The following is a 21,300-nucleotide window of genomic DNA, read 5'->3' as shown; positions in this document are numbered from 1 at the left end:
CTCTGAATGTCTTATAAAACAGGAGTTTTATTTTCTGTAGGAGCAGGGATGAGTGGACTGATCTAATAAATGTACTTGGGACTTGCCCATGGACCTCACGCATTGGGGTGTGTGGGGAAACCTTTCTAATTACAGAAGAAAATGAGCCATTAATGACAGAGATGAGAACAACAAACCAATATGAAAAAAGTGAGGTAGATCTGCATTTAAAGCTGGGCATTTTTATCCCTGATTCTGACATGATTATCCTGAAAATCGGATGATTCTGTGATTATTCCTAGCTAAGGAATAGCTACAGTTTTCCAAGCCATGTCTGTTCCCTCAACAACTTAAAAATATTTACCTTTTGCCACTAGTTGAGAGTGAAAGAAAAATATTTACCTTTTGCCACTCGTTGAGAGTGAAAGTATCGCCTGGTTTACAAAACAACAGCGCTAGAGAGAAAAACTTTGGGATTAACTAGTGAAAATCAGCGTGTTTTGAGCTCCCCATTCAATGCTGAAAATGCTCCCCTGCATCCCCAGCCCTCTGAGCACCCTGGGGGTGCATGGAGTTATATTTTTGGGTCCTTTTGTGGTGCTTTCCACTACTAATTTCCCTGTCATGAACACGTAAAGCCGTGTACTCCTTACGACTCGCTCACTGGGTTGGTCGTGTTTTAAATTTCCAAGGAGAAAAGCAAAGGGATGCTTTTATTCCCCTTGCTCTCGAGGCACAAATGGCGATTTGAAGAATTCCAAAAGCCTGAACCACTTCTCTGCCCCAAAATCCAAGTGAAAACTCAGCTCATCCCAGCGAGGAAGGCGAGGAGGACGCGGACACTGCAGCTCCCTCCTTACAGCCAACCTTTCAAAGCCAGGCAGGACAAAATAGATTATTTAGTGCTGGTGGCCACAGGGATCTATGAAACAACTCTTCTCGTGGCAAAAGATGAAAAAAATCCTGTAAAACACCAGGTTGTTCAGTGTCTAAACACCCCCCTGGAGCGGGAAGGGAACGCGGAGATCGCAGGGATGATTCGTGGCCGGCAAAAAGGAACTTGGTGAGCTCAGAAATTTCCCGAGCTCATCAGGCCAAATAATTCGGCAAAATGCAGAAAAACATGCACAAGAGCCACCTTATCTAATGTGTAAAAATGCTGATTGATATGTTGCGTGCACAGTGGTTTTTTTAAAGACTCTTTTTTATTTCACCTGGCCTGTTTTTATCGTGTGGTTTTGTGCCCCGGTAACTGGGAAGTTTCCGTGAGGGTGATTCCCTGGTATTCCCAGAGCTGAAAACCCTCTGCTTCCAGGCAGATATTTCTGCACAGGCTCCATTCCCACCCACCCCACGCTGTGGAACCCACTGGTGCCTGTTGGGCGAGCTTGCTTGTGTATTTAGGAGGAAAAAAGACTTAAAATCACATGATTTGGCCCCAAAAGTGCCTGTGGGGTGTAATTTGGGGGCTGTGTGGCTTGGAGACAGCATGGGACACTCCCACGAGGGACGGGGAGGCAGGTGCTCAGTTTGAACATATCACAAACCTCTTTTCCCCATCTCAAACCCTTTAGTTCTTGGTTCACTGATGCCTTTTGCTGAATTTCCGTCCTGAGCATGTCCAGGGTGGGATTTCTGTGCTGCAGGACGAGCATCCGGAGGGCGATGGCTCAGGGGTATCAGGATGCTGCAGTTTAGAAGGATCAAAATCCTTTCATGCCCTCAACAAGGTGGTTGATTATCTTTAATTACCAGTGACAAATTCTTTGCTGGGAAGCATCTGCCCATTCATTTTTCTTCTGTGCCTACAATCTTATTTTTTTCCCCTACCATCCCTGTGATTTTCTGAGCTCCCCCTCCCAGCCAGGAATTCCTTCTATCCAGCCTTAGCACACAGTGAGATTTCAGCACAATGGGCATAAAACATGGCATAAGGATCGGTCTGAAATGTGCATTTTTGTGGCTCTGCAAGGTCCCTCTGGCAGATTAATTTTATTAAGAGCTTGCTGTTGGGGACACTGGATGTGGATGTATCAGGGAACCCCCCCAGCCACCCAAAATGCTGCTTTCTGCATGAAAGCCACTCTCTCCCACCCTACCAAATTTTCCAAGCTGGATTCACTGACTTTTTTTAGCCTCAGTGCAGCCCTGATTCCCCCCCATCTCTCTCTCAGTAGAGCAATTAAGTTTATTTACATTTAAGCACAAACACATGATTTTTAAAGGAGGCCTCAACAGCTAAAACCAAAAGTATAATCAGATAAATTACTGCAGGAGGGGTTTTGGTGGCTAAATTCATCCCAAAGCTAATTCATACATTTTGAAGTGTGTGTCTGGCAGGTCTAATATCTCTAAAGGAAATGGTGAAGCTGCTTCTTGGGGGTGGCAGCAAAACTATCTTACTAGGAATTCAATTAAAGCTAGTCTAGGCTCACTGGACCTCTTCCAGTAAATATATATCAAGCTGAACCAGTGGACATCTGTCTCTTCTCTTCCCCCCACCCTCCTCCTTTTTCTCTTTTCCAAGCTGTGGTTAAAGGATGGAGAAGAAAAGCTGGGAGAAGAGGGAGCTTTGAGTTCCCCATGCAGGGCAGGAGGGTTATTTGCTGTTTGGGTGTCTGACCACTCTTGAGATCTGTGGGACAACGGGTCTGCCTGCAAAAGAAAGCCCAGATCACCCAAGGCTCACAAAGGAAGCTCATGGCAGAGGTCTGGGGGTGCCCAGTGCCCCTTTCCCAGGCGGATCCCGGTGAGGAATCCAAGCCACCTTTCCCGGCTTCGTTTTGGAGGGTTAAATCTAAACAACTTTCCCCCCCCCCCCTCCCCGCCCGAAAGGCTCAGACCTCGGGGAGGATCATCGGGACAAGTCAGGGACCTAAGGGCCACTCTGTCAGCAAAAGGACTGAGCAGTTGTTGGTGCTTATTGAATATTTTTATGGAAGTGGAAACAAAAACCTCCCTGCCCCATTTACACCCTTCTCCAGCACAAACCTGTCTCCAGGTTCCTGCTGCTGCTTCCCTTGGTGTGATAAAGACTGAGTTATTTTTACCCCCTTTCCCAAGGGAAAACCCTCCTTATTGCTAAAACCCCAAAACCTCGCACTCTCGGGGTGACAGGTCACGGATAAAATTCACAGGGGGATCTTCTATTTTACCAGTCAAGCCCCCAGAATTCCCTGCTTTCAGGCAGGAGAAGCACATCCCGAAGGGCTGCCAGAGCCCCGATTCCCACCTCTTTGCAGGAGGAGGACAAGGGAACTGCGCAGCTGCCACCGGGTTAAAAACCCCACCAGCAGGCACCTCATCCCGCTGTTTTCCATCCCAGTGGTTCCCGGGTCCAGCATGGAAGTGGTTAAAGTGATGGGTAAGGGCTGCCCCGCTTTGATTTATTGGCTGGCTGAGTTAATTTGCTATTTGTGTGTGATTAGTTGTTGTTGCTGAGTGGTCATCTTCCCCAGCTACAAATCTAATTAAACTCCGTGCTGTCTGCTCTTGGGTCTGATTTTATTTTATTTTATTTATTTATTTATTTTTTAAATCGCTGGCAAATATTTCTGCTGTTTTAATTCTTGAGAACTAATCATTAATTAGCACGAGGCTGCTGGAGGGTTTCTTGGGTTTTCCTCGCTTCCAAATTTGCCTAAAGAAGTAAATGAGGAGCAGTGGGGACTCCCCAGCCCGCTGAGGTGTTTGGTGGGACCAGCAGAGAGCAAGGAACAGCTTTTTTTCCCCTTCCCAATTTTCTGCAAAGCCTGGGGAGGGGGTTAAAAAGCTCCCTGGAATATCTGCTTCCCCCAGTCCCCTGATGACATGTCGAGCTCGCCGCGTTTCGGGGTTGTGGTGCCGTCCCTTTCCACGTTCGTGGCTTCATCCCACCATTCCTACGGCTCCAAAACAGGACATAAATTCTAGAGATTTCGGGCTTGGAGGTTTCAAAGTCGTGCTGAACCACATGGAAATGATTCTCAGGGCTACAGCTATAAAATTAATTATATTGCTGGGGGGGAAAAGTGACATGAAATGTCCCCACAAGAGATTTCGGCGGCGGTTCCAGGATCTGTCCCAGCTCTGTAAGAGCCCGCTGTGATCTCCAGGGCTCGTTTATCATCGCTACCTAGAACTCTATTAAATATGCCCCCCAAAAAGCACAAAAGGCAGGAATGTGAAGGGAGGTTGCAAAGGAGAAGCGTTTCGATCTTTCCCTTTGTTTTCACGAGGATGCTTTGAAAAGCAGAGCTCCTCTGCGGAGCCGAGCGGGTGCGAGGATGACTAATTTGGAGACAAATTAGGTCTACTTAGCCCAAATGTCTGCCTTGAATGTTCCCTTAATGACCCTTCAACGCACATCTCTCCCGATAGGACTTTCTACCGCAGCCCTGCCTCGGGCAAATTAAGCAACAACATGTTTTTACCGCTTTTTCTAAGCGGTCCTTTGGTTTTGATTCAACTTTTCCCCTTCCCCGTGCGTGTCTCCAGCTCTTTCTGATGGTAATTCATTTATTTGTGTCCGGGCCAAGGCCGATTTGTCTTTTTGCGTGTCTCCTTCTCCGGAGCATTTTCCTTGCACCCTGTTTTTCAGAGATCCCTGAGCCTGAGCGTTTTTTTGGCTGACTCGCAGCGTGGTTGGTGTCTGCTGGGTAACAGATTTATCCTTTCCCAGGGAACGACACGAACGTAAACAGAGGCTCCAAAATGCCTTTTGCTGGGCTTTTAAATGCGCTGAGATGAAAACCCCCCGCTACAAGCCCATTAATGTAAATACCAAACTTTACAATCCTTCCTGTCAAGGAAACTTATTTACATTTTTTGAAGGATGCGTCGAAAAAAAAATAGGGCTTTTGGGACAAAAAGGGCTTAGTTCCAGTGTCACTACACCCCCAGCTCACTGTGCTGCTCTAGAATTAGGTTTTGTTCCCAGGGCCAGCAGAGATAACATCTGTTTGCTTCTTTAAGGAGAAAATGAAATAGGATGCTGGTGTTTTATACTGGAAGCAGCCCTGGAAGTCTGAAGGGGCTGTGGATCGAGCACACACGTTGCATGTGGCTTCTGCAGCAGGGAAAAGATGGGAAAGGTGTTATTAGTGCCGATGCCAGCCCAGGGGAGGCAGAGTGTTCATCCCCAGTGAGGGGGTGTTGGCAAACTGGTCTTACTGGTGCGGGGGTTGGAGCTTCGTTGCCCTTTATGCTTTGCTCATGGTCCTGACAACCCAGCTTTTCCCTACTATGTCTTTTTTTCCGAGTGGGTAGTTTTTTTTTTTTTTCAGTTTAGAACATCTCGAACGTTTTGAAAGCGAAAGAGGGAAGTGGCTGCGAGGGGAAGGGGCGCAGGTGCCGCCAGGAGGATGGGCAGGTTTTGGGGGGGGGGAGGAAGGCTCAGCTCAAACATCCCATTGCAGCCCTTGAAGTGCAAAGCTGCGCCTGTTTCTTCTGAAACTCCAGGAGTGAGCTGTCTGGAATTCCGTGGAGCAGAACAGGAAAAGCTCTCGTGGCCAGAGGAGCGACCTGCTGGCGCTCGCAGGGGCCAGGTGGCATTTTCCCAGTTCCCAAGGCTCTGATTTTCCAATCAAAAAACTCCTCTGCTTTTTATTTCACTCACAGCCCAAGAGGAATGACTTTTCCTCCAAGGAGAAAACCTTTCCTTGCTTATGTCTCCCCAAAACCAAGGGAAAAGGGAGGGTGGCAACCCAGCCTGACCGGTGCTCATTCATGCTCCTTACTCCCTAGGAAAGGCAGGAGCTGATCCTGAATTCAGACAGCAGATCCTGAATTCAGACACCTCGTTCATGCTCCCTACTCCCCAGGAAAGGCAGGAGCTGATCCTAGATTCAGACAGGAATTTTGCCTGTTTGCTCCTGCGTTATCCGTGAAAACTCCTCTGCCCAGGACAACCCCGTGCCAAAGTCCCTGTCTCCCCCACCCAACCGAGTTTCCCCATTTCAGGGCACTCCTGGAGGCTCTTGGAATGCTTTTGGCCCTGCTGGCAGAGGGGGTTCATGTGGCCACAAGCGCTCGAATTTGACACCGCTCCGCACCAGGCCATTTGTCAACAGCGTTTTCAACAGTTCAACCGCACGCGTGTTCCGCTCACACAGCCACGGGAGAGGGGGGAACCTCGGCAGCTTGGGAAAACGACCCCTGGAGCAAAAACCGCCTCGGAACACCAAGCTGGAAGTTGGGTTATGGCGGGTTCCCCTTCCCTCAAAATCGACCCCAAAACGTGCCAGGGTTTAGTTCTAATTCGTGGGGTTTTTTCTCTCGGTTCGTGATTTCGCTCTCATCTAAAATCTGCCCCATCAGAACGATCTCAACAGTCATCGAGGCCACGATTCTTTTTAAATCTAGTTTTCAAAAGCAGGTTTTGCTCTGTCCTGTGTGACAGGAGTGGTTGGACATTAGATAACAGATTTTTCAAGCCATCCTTGGCTTAATGGCAACACATCATTTGGGAAACAACAGAATAAATGCATTGTCCCAGCCCAGCACTTTGCTACTCAGCCAATCTAAACTGCTGAAGAAATATGTGTTTGGGACATTTTACATCTGTTTTTGACAAGAAGCCTGGGTTTTTGCGTGTGGGTTTTTTTGGTTGGTTTTTTTTTTTTTGTTTTAAATCTGGTTGCTGCAGTTTTTTAGCCAGATTAGCACGGGAAAAGGCACTCTGGTTTATAAACCAGGCTTAACTTGATAAAAACCCACTTGACTTGGGCTTTTTGCAGATGAAACAAGGGCACGGCGGGCAAAAAATAGGAACCCGGCAATAGCCATAAACCCCACGGCAGCAGAGTCACCTATTTAGATAAAACCTATCCACAGGCAGCTTGTGCAGTGGGTAGAGTAACTAATTTTGAGACAGACTAACATTTTGGGGGCCCCAAAGGTCCACCATAAGGTGGACACCTTAACTGCGGCAAATCCCAAGCCATAGCGGGATGTGAGTGAAACATTTACTTGCAGTGGTTTCTCGAATGGTTTGAAGGCTGTTTTACACCCCTAAGTCCTGGTTGAACGTTTTTTTTCAGCCTTTTTAAAGCAGGTACTGCAGTTGCATCAGGTTTTTTTGCCCGGGGTTTATTTTGTGTTTATTTAAACTGGCCGTTTATTGCTGTTTAAACAACGATGGATTTGTCCCTTTAAAAAAGCCCCACCAATGGGCTGGGATAAACTTTTCCTTCTTCAGTTCTCCACATGATGAAATTATTTCATTTTTGCATTGCCAGGGTGGTGGGGGAAATTTCCCTTTGGAGTGTTTGCTTGGTGAAATGGGCTCGTGGGCTCTGGTTTATGTTCCGAGCCCAGACAGCAAAGCCCGGCTGACACAAGGCAGAGCTGCTCTGCTTAATTAGCTGGAGATGAGGGTGTTATTAAAAGCCTTTTCCCCCCCCTCCTTTCTTACTGTTTATTCCTCCCTCCCTGAATATTACAAAGGCAGCTGAAGAGGAAGTAGTTTTCTGCTAATGGAAAACCACGAGGAAGAATTTAGCGAGGAGAGTAAATAAGAAACTCCGTCCAACACCAGCCGTCGCTTCACTGGGGCACTTTGGGGAAGGGAAACCGGACAAATCCAAAAATTTAACAAAGTTTCTTCTATCTTTGGTTGCTTTTTGTTGTGTGAGGGGGAAGGGGCACAGCCCGGGGTTGCAGCTGACATCTGCTACTCGTTTCTTTTAAGAGAAACGCAACCTAGGGCGAACTCATCGCCGAGCCCCGCGTGGCTCCCGGTCCCCCCAGCCGGGAGAGGATGTGGCCACTGCAGGACTCAACGCCGGGTATTTTGGGGTGCAGGCACCCCTGGAATGTGGCAGCAGCTGTTTTAGATCCGTCAGCCTCTCGTGCTGATCACCTTTCCCTCTCCAAACCCTTCCCCGAGGCAGCGCTTTCTGGCAAATCTCACGCGGCGACGTTTTCCCCCTCTGTCCCTCATCATCCAACTCTCCACACCGGTCCCCTCTCGCTTCCCCACCCTCACAGAGCAAAACCACGCTGATTTTAATTTACTTTTCTCCCCCCTCAAACGGGGCAGGTTTCATTTTTGCCCGCCTGGAAGTTTCCCGGGCACAGGGGGGAGCAGGAGGGACCGACACAAACCAACCCCTTCGCCCCCCGGCATCCCCGTGCCACACCATCCACGCCAGCCATCCCCAGGGCTGGGGAAGGGCCAAAACCACACAGAGCATCATCCAGGAGAAGAGAAACAGGTACCTACCCCGGGGGCAGCCGGTGGCTAGTGGGAGGCCGACATGGACCACGCTCCCTCCATCCTCCACACGGAGAAGGCATAACTGAGCCTCTCGTGAGCCACGTAACTGCAGCTCGTCATCTTACTGTCCATCTCGTCGCTCTGTAGCACCTGGTAGAGGAAGTCTATGTACCTTGCTGCCAGCTTGAGGGTCTGGATTTTACTCAGTTTGTCCGAGGGCAGCGTGGGGATGATTTTCCTCAAGGCGGCAAACGCTTCGTTGAGCGACTGAGTCCTCTGCCTCTCTCTGACGTTGGCCAGGATCCTCTGGCTCTGCAGTTCTTCGTAGGATTGGGAGCTGGGACTGGACTTCTTCCCCCTCTTGCCTGGGTTGGGGCTGCCATCTTCGCTGGACTTCTTACTGTATCTTCTCTTCCTGCCAAATCTCTTTGGCTGCCTTTCCAGCTCCTCTTCACTGGTCCCCAAGCTATCCACTGGGGAAACAGGAGAACTGGAGCTTTCTTCCATGCTTTCTGCAAGAAGAGGAGGGGAAGAGCTTTTCCCCCCCTCCTTATGTTATGTGAGTGTGTGTGTGTCTTAAATGTGCTTTAAATTCCTGAGACAGATCCTTTGGAAAAACAGGAGGACTCTTTTTCTCTCTCTTTTTTTCCCCCTTTTTTTTTTTTTTTTTTTTTTTTTTTTTTTGCTGACCAAACGTTTTCCAGGTTGCTCGAAGGGCTCTTATTTCAAGGACCGGGGTTGTGCAAAAAAATTGAGGTCTCGGAGAGAGGAAGTTATTCTAACTTTTTGGAAACTTTAGCTGAGCTCAGTTGCTAAATAGTTGTCAGAAGTGAGGGAGGTGCGGGGCTCCCTCCTGATTGGCCACTCAGGTCGGTGGGAGGAAGGCTTTTCCCCTGCTAAACTTTCACAGTTTTATGTTACACTTAACTAAAATCTTGGGAATGCACCTCGAATAAAAGATAACTGGCCTGTGCCACCCCCTGCCCCCGGAGATGCTGAATCTGCAGGACCCCTCCAGCACAGCCTCCCCCCCTAAAAGGGTTTTTGGGGTGCTGATCTGCCTCCTTGTTTTCCCAAGGGTCCCATTCCCAGATCTGTGGCCAGGCTGCAGCGGTTCCTTGCCCAAATCAGGGTGCAGAGTGTGCCCTGTTTTTGCAGGATGGGGCCCCATTTTTACAGAATAGGGTCCTATTTTGCACCCTTAGGGGCCCTATTTTGCACCCCTGGGTGCTGGGGGTCTTGCAAACCCCCCGTCCTGTGGGGATGGGGTGAGGATCTGCCTCCGGGTCCCACAGGGTGACCTCGGAGTGGCAAAAGCTCCCCAGACACGTGCTCTGGGCTGTGAAAAGGGTGGAAGTTTGGGGCCAGATGGGCAAAACCCCTTCAAGGCCCTACTTGTGGGGGGCAAGAAAAGATCCTCCTGGACTAACCCAACCCAAAATACGGATCAGCTGGAAATGGCTTGTGGAAAACCCCACGGAGAGTCCCTTGGAGAGGCGATGCTGACCCTGCACCCCATCTCCCTTTTCTCCCCAGTTTCCCCCCCCTCCATTAAATACTAAATAGGGAATTTTAGGGAATCAGGAGCCGAGGTAGGTAGGAGGACATTTTTTCCTCCAGAATATCCTGCTGTTGAATTTGTGATATCCCAGAGCATAAAAATCATGGGAGCGGGATTTTTGATCCATCAAAAAAGAAGACGACGGGTCTGTTTTCCCTCTCCATCACACCGTGGGGGGAAAATGTGGGAAAACTCTGCTTCCTTCTGTGGAGTTAAGGCAGAGCAAAATCAGATTTGGACCCCTGATTTCAGTCACAGCCCAAATTGCAGGAACAGGCGCATTCCTGAGCAGCAAAGATCATGTTTTCAACCCGGAGCAGGGAAATAAAATAACCCAATAATAATAAAAAGGAACAAGACAAAAGAAACTCGTAAAACGGAGCTGTTGTATCAGAAGAGTTAGTTTGGAGTGGCTTTCTTTTGCAAAGTTTTCCAGTAGGTATCAACACTCATTAATGGAAAAAATAATGTGTGGTTTGATTGGAAAGTGTTCCTCGGTAGGAGAAGGAATTTTTGGCTTGCCTGGGGCTGACTCCACTACTGTAGGTAATGTTTATAGTGGAAAGACTTCCCCAGGCAGCCCCCGGGGACAGGCTGTGTTTGCTTTCCAGAGGAAAGGTTTTCAGGTGCAGCACAGAAGTCAGAAAGCGAGGCAGTTCTGCAAATAGATCCTAATCCAATTTAAGACCCCAGTGAGTCAGGCAGGACGGGTGTCACTCCCGAAATCCCGCTTTCCAGAGGGTTTGGGGCTGCTGGACGGGTCTGAGGAGTGACCCTGCATCCCAGACCTGGAATTCCATGAGTACCAGTGGGCTGGGATGGTGTCCACCAGCCCCCTGGACCCCAAGGCAGATATGACCCATTGTGAGGGGTATTTGCTTTGTGCCAGAGGTATTTAGGAGTCTCCTCAGTGCGCGGAATCATTTCCAAGCCTTAAGGGAAGCCGGAGGGGCACCTTTCCGGCTGCAAGGAGCCCAGTTTTCCCAGCAAACAGGTTTCCAGGACCGTGTTTCCTGTGGGTTTGCAGGGACATGTGAGCACGAGAGGACAGGTGGGATGTGGGGCTGAGCACCTGGAGTGCCCTGCCCCAACGAGGTGCCTGGAAGAGGCTGCTTGGGAAGGAAGCAGGGATTTGTTGAGCTGTTTGAGAGCACCAGGAGCAAGGGAAGCAGATCCCAGTTTGGGAGAGCTGCTGTTGCTGCCTCTCCTCTCCCTCTGCTCTGCCAACATTCTGCATCTTTTCAAGGCCCTGCCACGACCACCAAAAGCGGGGCTTGATTTCCCAGGGAGCGAGGCGCTTCCATGGGGTGGGATTGACCCTTCCAGGGCTTGGAGACGGAGGTGGACTGTGGGCATGGACCTCAAAGCGCCCCGTTCTGAGCTGGAACACGGGTTGTGCCTTTGGGATAAGCACTGGGCCCATCCCATGTAAGCAGGACACGCAGAGCTCCGGGACATCACCCTGGAGCCGTGATGGGAAAAGGACGTGGCCACGTGGCGTGATCCCGGTCCAGCCGAGCGCCTGCCGCTGCTGGAGCTCTGGGATGCGCCTCTCTGGGCTGAGTATCCTCTACACTAAATAAATACTATTAAATTAATCAATGAAATAAAGGAATGAGACAAATGAATGAAAGAATAAACGAAATAAATAAACACATCAAAGAAACCCTGCCCAGCTCCTGCGAACGACACCGAAGGGGGGGTTTGCACGATGGAGCGAGGCAGGATTTCCCCCTCGGGGGCTTGTTGCTGTGTAACTGCTGCAAGTGCAAAGCTTTTTAGTTTTTAGTATCAGGCAGGATTCATTAAGGGGAAATTTATGGTGGGACTTGGCTGGGGTGTGATTCTGGAGCCTCGGAGCCCGGGGCCGTGTGTGTGTGTGTGTCCGAGTCCCCCAGCAGAGCTCGGTGCCAGAGCCGAGCGCCGTGTTGACAAAAGTGCAAATATCTTCCCCGGAGCAGAGCAAAGGCACGGGCCACGTGTGCGCAGCCCCGGCTGAAACGTGAGCCGGCCCTCCTGGAGGAACAGGGAATTCGGGGAGGTTTGTGGGGGAGGCAGGAGCGCGGAGGTACCGCCGGCGAAGGAGGGTGGGGTGGGCGCATCCTTCCCGCTACCTTCCCCTGCTGGGGAGGAGGTTGGGAAAGAAAAATTGGGATGTAAAGTATGGTTTTGGTGCAAGTTTAGTGCCTTGTTTAAATGCCACGATCAGGCTCCTACAATTTTTTGTTAGAGGGAAGTAATGAATCCGGGCTGGGATTTAGGGGCAGCACTTGTTCTCCATAGGAAGCCTGTGGTCCTGCTGTCCCCGTGGCAGGGCTCGGCCAGTAAATCACCCCTGGATCCCTCTGTGCTGCAGAGGAGAAGGTTCGGATTTCTGCCTCCTGCCACCCTTCCTTGTGCTTGCTGTGGGAAGCAGGCAAAGGTGCCCTGATAGCAAAGGGAATTCAGAGCTCTTCCAGTTCCCCTCTGCTGGGGAAGCTGCCCGGAATGCCAATTTTTGGAGCAAACTGGAAGAAAAAAGAAGATGCTCTTGTGTTCACTGCCTTCCCCCTCCTTTACCTGCCACAGAGAAAAACATCCTTTCTCCTTTCAGAAACATCACAGTTCCAAATTACATCAAGCACTGAACCTGCAGCCAGGTCTAATTTCCCCCCCCACACACACTTTTTAGGGGTTGATTCCTTAGTGCTTGTGCAGCAACCACTAAAAATGATCCCGTGTGTGCATTTTCCATGTGCCGCCTGCTCCCTGTGGGCTTTGTTCCCTCATCCCTCGTGTCTCTCAGCCGGATGTTCCCAAAGCACTCGCCCTGCAGTGACAAGTTTATAATCAAAAGCAAAGGAGCAGCAGAGATAAGAGGCAGGAGAGAGGGAGGGAGAGGCTTTAGGGATGAGAGGGTTGGAGCGACGCGCTTTTCCAAAGTAATCGGATACGGGAACGTCGGAGTTTTGTGCAGGAATGTACATCTGGTTCTGAACTGTTACCAGCTGATGTGCCCGCTCTTCCCTTCTGCTGCCTCTCTTCCCAACCCTTGGAGCAGCAGACACCAGACAGGGAGAGGCTGCAATTCCCACTGCGGGATAATCCTGGCAATAAATGCAGCCAAGGGCAAGGTGTGCTTTGGATTTCCAAGGTGAGGAGCAAGATGGCTTCTCTCTCCTTGGCTTGGTGGATCCCCCAGGCTCCCTCAGCTTGGTGCTTGCGGAGGCTGGGAATTTTAGGCAAGACTTTACAGGGTAATGACAATAAAAAAGGGAAGGGAAGGAAGGTTAGAGGTTCAATCCCTTCAGGGGCCATTCACTGCAGAGCTGGACTCGATGATCCCTGTGGGTCCCTTCCAGCCCAGAAAATTCTGATTTTCCCAGTGGACATCTCTTCCTCCTGAGAAAGCCCCACAGGCCCTTTGTCCATGGCAGCTCCATCCAGGTTTTGACCAAGCAAAGTGTGAGTTTCAAGGGCCATCTTCTGGAGAAGAGAACTCTGGGGAGACCTTGGAGCCTCTTCCAGGGCCTAAAGGGGCTCCAAGAGAGCTGGAGAGGGACTGGGGACAAGGGATGGAGGGACAGGACAAGGGAGAATGGCTTCCCACTGCCAGAGGGCAGTTAGATGAGATATTGGGAAGGAATTGTTGGCTGTGAGGGTGGGGAGACCCTGGCACAGGTTGCCCAGAGCAGCTGTAGATATCCCACTGGAGCATGTCTTGGAGAGGAGAGGTGCTTCTGAGTCCTGTCCACTCCTGTGGGAAACACAGGGAGGCATTTAAAGTTATGGATACACTAAAATCAGGCCTGAATTTCTGACCTGAATCCCCCCTGAATTAGGAAAGATCTCAGGTGGCTCCAGCAGCTGTTGGGTTGGGATCTCAGGCATTCAGCTGTTGGAGAACCTGTTCCCATCTGCACATCCCAGATCTTGCCAGCAGGACAAGGGTAATTGAGACCAGCCACAGCTCTGCCTGGGTGCAGTATTTCAGATCTGATCATTGATTGCTGGCAAGGTTAGAAATCCGGGAAATTTCCCTTTGGGAGCATTGGAACGACAGTGTGTGTCCTGCTGCAGGAAGAAACCACGAGGCAGCACCGTGGTAGCTGTGGATTCTATTGGTTCTATTTTTAATGACAGTGCAAGGCAAAAAGAACTGGCTTTGGGGAGAGTAAAAAGTAGCAGCTATCACAATTCCAAAAATAACATTTCTATTTTAGATCATTTGCCTGAGGCCACCACTAATTGCAGGTCGGAGTGGAATGTCTCCCTGGGAATCCACAGGGAAGGCAGAGTTATTTTTTTTTCCTCTCTTTGGAAGGTGGAATATTAATTGTGACTGAAGCAGTAGCTTAAAACCTGGGCTGGGAAAAGTGCAAATATTGTTTCATGACCTGGGAAATCAAAACACGGGAAACATTTTGTTCTCTTTCCTTTTACACCTCTTGAAACCCATAGTCAGTGTGAATTTGTGTGGCTGGAAAACCCACCAAGAAAAAAACCAAAGTTCTGTGTCTTCTATTCCTGCTTTTCATTAATTTTGAGGATTAACCAGGACCCTGGAGGTAAATCGGCCTTGATTTTCAGAACTTTATTAAGTTTTGAGGTGAAAAGAGAGCAACAAGGCAGTGCAAAATTAAAGCCCTGGTGTAATTTTATTGCCATTGAAATAAATGGTTTTCCCCATAAATCCACAGAAGAATCTTTCTCAAAGAAAAGTTTCATCTGTTGAGGATGGAACTGAACTGTTGACTCCAGAATTTACCCACCAAGGTGCAGCATTTGGCAGCTCAGGTGTCGGGTGGAGGGAAGCCAAAATGAACTAGGACAAGGATAACTCTGCCTGGAGAAGGAAAATTCCTCCCAGGAGTTGGATGCATCTGCTGATGGCACCAGAACAGCTGTGCTGGAGCCCACTGGGCTTTTGGGAATTGTCAGGATTTGAAGAAATCACAATTTTGAACGCCAGGGCAAAACAAGGGGAGGTTTGTTAAGGTTTCTGAAGCGAGAAAAACTGAATTTCCCAGGAGAGGAAGATGGGGTCAGTTAAAATCAGTGATTTATAGCAGAAAGGAAGAGTTCAACTGCTTTGGTCATTGTCATCACTGGATAAACTCAAGCAATTGGGCTCAACCCCCCCCAAATATTCCTCTGCTTAAAACAGGGAGTTCCACCCTCTGCCTCCAGGTTTGGGTCCTTTGTGCCTTCCTGTCGTGTGTTTAAGTGGCCTGAAGAGGGAAGGGGTGTCACCTTGGAGAACCCCCTGGGTGGCTGCTGAGCTTCTCTGCAGGGAGATGAGGAAACACCCGACAGCATTAGTTATGGAGGGCAAAAATGTTTGTTTTCTAAATAGGACAACATTCTGTGAAACCTGCCAACATTCCTTGGAAAATAGGAGCCCTTTTGGCAAACCAGGCACTCCAAGTGTGAGTCCTTTACCTCCTGTTTAGGTGTCTGCTGCAGCCATGGGCTGGTACCTTCCGATCATATTTCTTGTGATTTGGTTTCACTTTGGTATTTAATTTGATGCTGAAAGGGTGAAATCTTTCATTTAAGGAAGAAAAATATGAGTTGCTTAGCAGCTCCACACACAACATCAGAAGGGAGAGCCAAACCTGCTCAGCTGAGAGAGGAAATGATTTTTCTTAGACTGATTAAAACTTCTGCTTTTCTCTTTGTCTTTACCAACACCTGTTTAACTCAAGCACCTGAATAAACTTTGAGGGGAGAAAAGATAGTTTTGTTAAAGGCTCAACTGGACCCCCAAAAGATCAAATTCCGCTTCTGGGACCCTCGGCAAATCCAGGGGAAAGGAGGCTTTGACATTCCTACTGAGATCTGGTGAGAAAAAGCAGGAAAGGCCCATCATTGCTTTCAAAAACTATCAGGTGAAAAAACCCCAAGCCAAACAAACAAATCCTCAAAACTTAAGGATGGTTGAATTTAAAAGAAACAACCCTAAAAATCATAAATGAGTACAACTGGGTTTGGATAGGTGTTCCAGAAATAATGTTGTTTCCTCAAGAGCAACAACCTTTGCCTGTGTTGGACTGTCTGCTGGGAATCCCGAACCACAGCACAAGCCTTCGGGATGTAGTTCTGGATGTCCAGACCCCAAACTGCCGTAAAGGAACGTGTGTGGTAGCTGGAGCATGGAGATGATATTATCAGGGAAGCAGCTGCAACCCTCAAAGGCACAGGAAGAGCATTCCTGCAAAACAGCCGTGGATTTGCACGTGCAGCATCAGGGAAGATGTGTTGGGATGAGGGAGAAGGAAGGAACTTCCCAAGCCTGCTGCCTCTAGGAGCCAGGGTATCCTTCCTCCTTCCATTGATGCCTTGCTCCAGAACATTCCTGGTGTTCTTGTTTGGACAAGAACACATTGATTGCTCAGTGTTATCGTAGAACCACGGACTGGTTTGGGTTGGAAAGGACCTTCAAGGTCCCATCCAGTGCCACCCCCTGCCATGGGCAGGGACACCTTCCACTAGCCCAGGTTGCTCCAAGCTCTGTCCAACCTGGCCTTGGACACTTCCAGGGATGGGGTATCCTCAGGGCTCCCTAGCCTTGCCATGTCAGTGGGATTGGATGGTGGGAAGCAGAGCTCCAGCAGAGCTGTGAGAACCTGGGCTCTAATTTCTGTGCCAGCTGCCCCCATCCTGCAGCACCACCGAGGAGAGGTGGGCTGGAGAAAGACTCCTGGGGGTGAAGCTAAAACTCAGGTGCACTTTGATCTCTGCAGTAGAGAAGAACACCCTTTTGGCCTTCAAACATAAATTATTGCACTGAAATGAAGGGGGGATGCACATGCTCAAACCTTCTCCAGGAGGACCCCAATTTGGGAGGTGAGCTGGGCAGCAGCTGCAGCCTAAGGAGATGGTCTAGCTTCCATCCTTGAATTAAACCAAACCCACTGCCTGGTAGCTCTCTTTGCCAGGAGGACGAGCACCACAACCTGTAGTGGACTGCAAAGTGTTGCATTTTTGTGTGTTTTAGCTCAAAAGGGCTTTTAACTTGCATTTAGATTTTGAAGGAGGAGCCAGACTCGATGATCCTTGGAAGTCCCTTCCGACTCCAAATGTTCTGTGAGCTCTAAACCATAGCTGTCCTCGGCCTGAACCTCCCCCAGCTTTTTCATTATCAGCTGAGCTTTGCCATTTATTTTTTCTTCTGGCCTCAATCCTCCTGTGATGTTTCATTTCCTTCTCTTCAGTGCTCTTGGATCGAGTTTACTGTGGGTCCTGCTGTCAGGTGACTCCGAGTCTGAGCCACAACTTGCAGAGTCAGCAGAAAAGCTTTCTGTTGCTCTCTGTGGGCCTTTAACAATTCTGCCCTCCCAAGGGGGCTGGAGCATGGATCCAGTAGGCATTTGTGGGGTCTCGCTCTCCTGAAGGGCCAGTAATTCCCTGCGATATTCCTGTAGCCCTTTGATCCATCGCAGGTGCCCCGGTTGTGCTTTGAAGCCTTCAGAGAGCCCCATATCCCGCACTTATTAAATTCAAATTCTCCAGTCGCATTTCCCTGGAAGATACATAAAAATAACACATGGAGGAAATGGAGCTGGAAGATCCTTTGTGTGAGCTGGCTTAGATTTTGGGTGCGGGGAAGACACCGAAATGTCTTTGAGCTCATGACAGGACCATCTGTGTGATTTTGATGGAGTCTGACAAAGCAAAAACAGGCCAGGGAGGTGGGAGGTGGCTTCAAAGCCTCGATTTTCGGGATGCTAATGGGCAGCCTTTCATTTAGGGGGAATTTTGGAAGCACCAAGGTGGAGGAGTCACTGTGAGTTCTGAAAACAGATGTGTCTGGTGGGTTTTAAGGCAGCTCTTCCATAGTTCTGCCCTCATTGGGAGGTAGATGGGTTGGGATAAGGGTGATGTCGGACTGGCTGATCTCAGAGGTCTTCTCCAACCTGAATGATTCTCATTGCTCAGCTGGTGGAGAGGGAAGGGTAAAGCAGTGGGATAAAACATGTGTTTGAGGATGGTAGAGAATAAAGTGGGAGAAGCAACTCATTCTGGGTGGAAACTCACATCCCAGGAGGAGGGCAGAGGATCCATTAACTGCTGGAAGGACTGGGGAGGTGAGTTTAGAGGGTCCCTTTACCTCCTGCTCACCTCAAAGAGCTGCTCTAGAGTGACATCCTGGCAACAGCACAAATCCACAGTGAAACTGGGGGAATACTTTCAGTCACTATTTTTGGGGCCTTTCTGTGAGGCGGGCGGGACATTTCTGAGAAATTCCAATAAAACCATCTGATTTCCATGCAAAGTCCTCTGCAAGCACCAAGCTACCCAGAGCTCGCCCCTGCAGAACTGTGTTCTCCACTGGGAAGGTCTCCTCGGCTCTGGGCTGACCTCACCTTGGGAACTGTGAGATCTGGGGGGCTGAGAAAGAGCCAAGACCTCCAGTTCCTTGGAAAGAGCTCTTTCCAGACCTTAGTGGGACAAATACCTTCTCGCTTACGAGGCACAGCCTAAATTAAAACCTAGAAACGTCAGCGTCTCACGGCACGTTGTGCAACTAGAGCTCTGATGTTTTGTCATTAGAGCTACTCCCTGGTTGGTTTTTGTGTTTTGGGTTGTTTGGGGTTTTTTTTTTGGTTTTGTTTGTTTGTTTGTTTTGGTTTTGATTTTGGTTTGGTTTGTTTTTTTTTTCACTGGGGTCTGATTTTTTTCAAAGCTGCAAAACTGATTCAGAAAGCAAATAGAAAAAAAAAATGGTTTGAAAATACACGGCTTGTTTCCAAGGAAGTTGAGAACTTCCTAAAGGAAGTTTTCAGCAGGCATGAAGAGTCTGATTTGGGGGAAAGCAGAAGCTCAGTGCTGCAGTTCTTGCTGCAAGTCTTGCAAAAGATCAATCTCCAGCCGGACCTCGCTGACACAACAATTTGGAAAGTGTGGCTGCTCTTTTATTACAGTCTCCTTGCTCTGTGCAAAACCACTTCTGGAGACAAGGATTGAGGGAGGTTTTGTCCAGAAATCCTTGCAAGGTTGGTGTTGCCTTGGGAATGTAACGTGCAGTTGAGGGACGCATGAGGAGATGGTTTTCAGGTGCTTTCTTGTGCTGACATGAGCCTGCCAGCAGGAGAATGGCCTTTTTCTGGGACAATTCTGGGACAACCAACCAACTCAGATGTGCTCAGATGCTGAAGGGCCACTGTTGAACCCCATCACCCCCAGACCTTGGGCACATCTCTGCGTTGACACCTTTGCTCTGCTGCGTGGCACAATGCAGAGGAGTGAGATGGGATGGGTTTTTAACTCCCAGTCTGTTGTTCCCAGCTCCATTCCCAGGAGCACTGCTCCCTGTAGGCAGTGGGGTAGGACCAGCTCCCAGTGAGTGCAGCAGGAGCAAAGCGAGGCCGGCACGGAGCAAAGCAGAAATTTCCAAGCCAACATCTGTCAGGCACTCGGCAGAGATAAATAACTAAATCAGAGCCCAGCAGACACATGATGAAATCCTTCCCGGCCTGGGAAGGGGGAGGGGGATGGCAATCCAACGTGTCCTAATATTTTCATTCCAAAGCCCAGCGTCTCAGCGACACGCACGCGTGGAGCTCTGCAAACGCGGAGGCCGTTGCTGTGCCAGATGTTTTAAATATCACTGAACAGGCCAGGTTGGGTGTGTATTTGATATCCTGGACTGGACCAACCACTTCATATGGAATATGAATTGGCCTTGAGCTCGGTCTAAGTGCTGACCCAAGGAGAGTTTTGCAAAAAGCATTTCTAACCTGAGGAACGATAGGCTGGGCCTTGCGCTGGGGGGAGGAGGGCGGGCGGGTGGACTCTTGACCCAGATACAAATCTCTGGGGTTGGAAATCAAGAGGCTGTTGGACAGCAGGGACCAAAACATCTCGCTGATAAGATTTGTTCTTTTTTTTTTTTTTTTTATTTTGTGGTTGTTTTTGCAGGAAAATGCGTCTTGCACAAAAATCAGGATCATTGTTTTTTGCAAGTTGCAGTTTTCCATATTTCCACCCTCAGTAAGGGGGAGTAATGAAATGCTGACATGTCTATGCTTTAATTCGGGAATTAACGTAAAATTCTTTCAGATCTCCCACATTTTTTTCAGGGAACAATTAAATATGGAAGAAATCTTAATTCTTGTATTTTGATTTCTTACTACTTAAAAAGAAGTGAACCCAATCCAAAGCTTCCTTTTGAAATGTTCACGTAAAGATTTTTGAGAAAACCAGAGAAATATTTCTGGGGACAAGTTCACTCACTCCTTTACTTTGCTCCTTATTGCTTTTCCTTTGGGAGGGTCTCCCTGTCAGCAGAAAGCAGAAAAAAGCAGGGAGTGGAGAATATATATCTTTTAATTATATTATCAAACAATTCCTGATTCTTTCCCTTTTTTCTCTTTGAGGGAAAGAAGGATGAATGATCTCGTGAGAGAAGCAGGGCCTGACAGGTCCTTTCCCCTCTTACCCCCACCCTTGGCAGGGAAATGGAGTTCATGGCGAGCTGGAAATGAAAGCACCATGATGGGGAATTTTTTGGGGTGGGAAAAATCAGCTCCCTTGCCTGGGCAGCCCTGGTGTTTCTTTACAAGACGTGGGCTGGGACCTGAAGATCTCGCAGGGCTCCTTCCTGTTCCCACGTCCGTGCCAGGAATCGGCCTCGGCGGGGGGATTTCGGATAACGTGTCCCGGGAAGACGGGAGCTGGGGGGGGGATGGAGCTCCCTCTCTCAGAGCCGGCCTGGCTCTGCAGCTCCAAGAGCTGGGAATGCTGCTGGAGTTGGCAGAGCCGCGCGTGAGGATCGCAGCCGATGACTCACAAGGTGCTGTTTTCATGGACACTTCGTTGGCTACAAAGTCACTCTGAGGGTTTGGATTTTCCCTGTGAAATCCTGGACGTAAACCGCGTTGTTTTACCTCGAGAAACCCGTTTGTTTTCAAGTTTGCTTGGCTTTGGTGCCATTGGGACCTGCAGGACTCACTCGTGGTTGAAGTCTGAGTTCAGAGATGTGAAGATTTGCTGTTTCCCTGGGTCTTTTCTTCTTTTCTCCTCAACTTCTGCTCAGGGAAAGCAGTGCAGGGCAGTACACTGTGTTTTCGGCAACGCAGAACCAAAATGGAGACAAAAATCACCCTCGCCCTGATTTTTAGCCTGATTTTTAGTTGGGCAGCTCAACTTGATCATTTGGTGTCCTCTTTGCTGTGATAACTTGCATTTCACACCACAGGTGCAGCAAGCACCATGAGGCAGAATTTGTGGGCACTTCTTCAGGGCCTGTTTTTTTGAGCCAAGCTGAGGAAATACAGGATTGGCCAAACCGTGCCAATCCAGTGAAAATTCAGGCTGGCCTCTGGGAACCATTAGTGCTCTTCAGTGGTTTAATGCAGAATTTAATGCCAGAAGGGACTGTTTGATGGCTTTGACCTGTTTATGGCAGGCTTGGCCAGACACCTGTGTCGAGTCTGCTAAAATTTGCCTGAAATTTCCCACTCTTTCATCTTTCCTTTTCAACTTTACCCATTTTTATCCCCCTCCCCCCCCCCAGTTATTTTTCCTCTTAATTTTTAAACACTACCCCTCTGCAAGGTCCCTGGGAAATGATGGCATG

General features: G+C 49.1%; 1 protein-coding gene across 2 annotated transcripts in view; it reads right to left on the bottom strand.

Annotated features, from left to right (window-relative positions):
* The window catches only part of TWIST2 (twist family bHLH transcription factor 2), a 30,889-nt gene extending 21,862 nt beyond the window's left edge, over positions 1-9,027 (bottom strand). For both annotated transcript variants that reach the window (XM_051791061.1, XM_051791062.1), the window contains exon 1: positions 8,183-9,027. In XM_051791061.1, coding sequence (XP_051647021.1) covers positions 8,201-8,683 — 483 coding nt within the window. In that variant the 5' untranslated portion in view covers positions 8,684-9,027 and the 3' untranslated portion in view covers positions 8,183-8,200. The remainder of the gene's footprint in view (positions 1-8,182) is intronic.
* Between the last annotated feature and the right edge of the window lie 12,273 nt (positions 9,028-21,300).

Source organism: Manacus candei, unplaced genomic scaffold, assembly GCF_025592945.1.
Source record: "Manacus candei isolate 608988 ecotype Guabito, Panama unplaced genomic scaffold, ASM2559294v1 h1tg000029l, whole genome shotgun sequence".
NCBI lineage: Eukaryota > Metazoa > Chordata > Aves > Passeriformes > Pipridae > Manacus > Manacus candei.
This window is presented reverse-complemented; position numbering and strand designations above follow the sequence as displayed.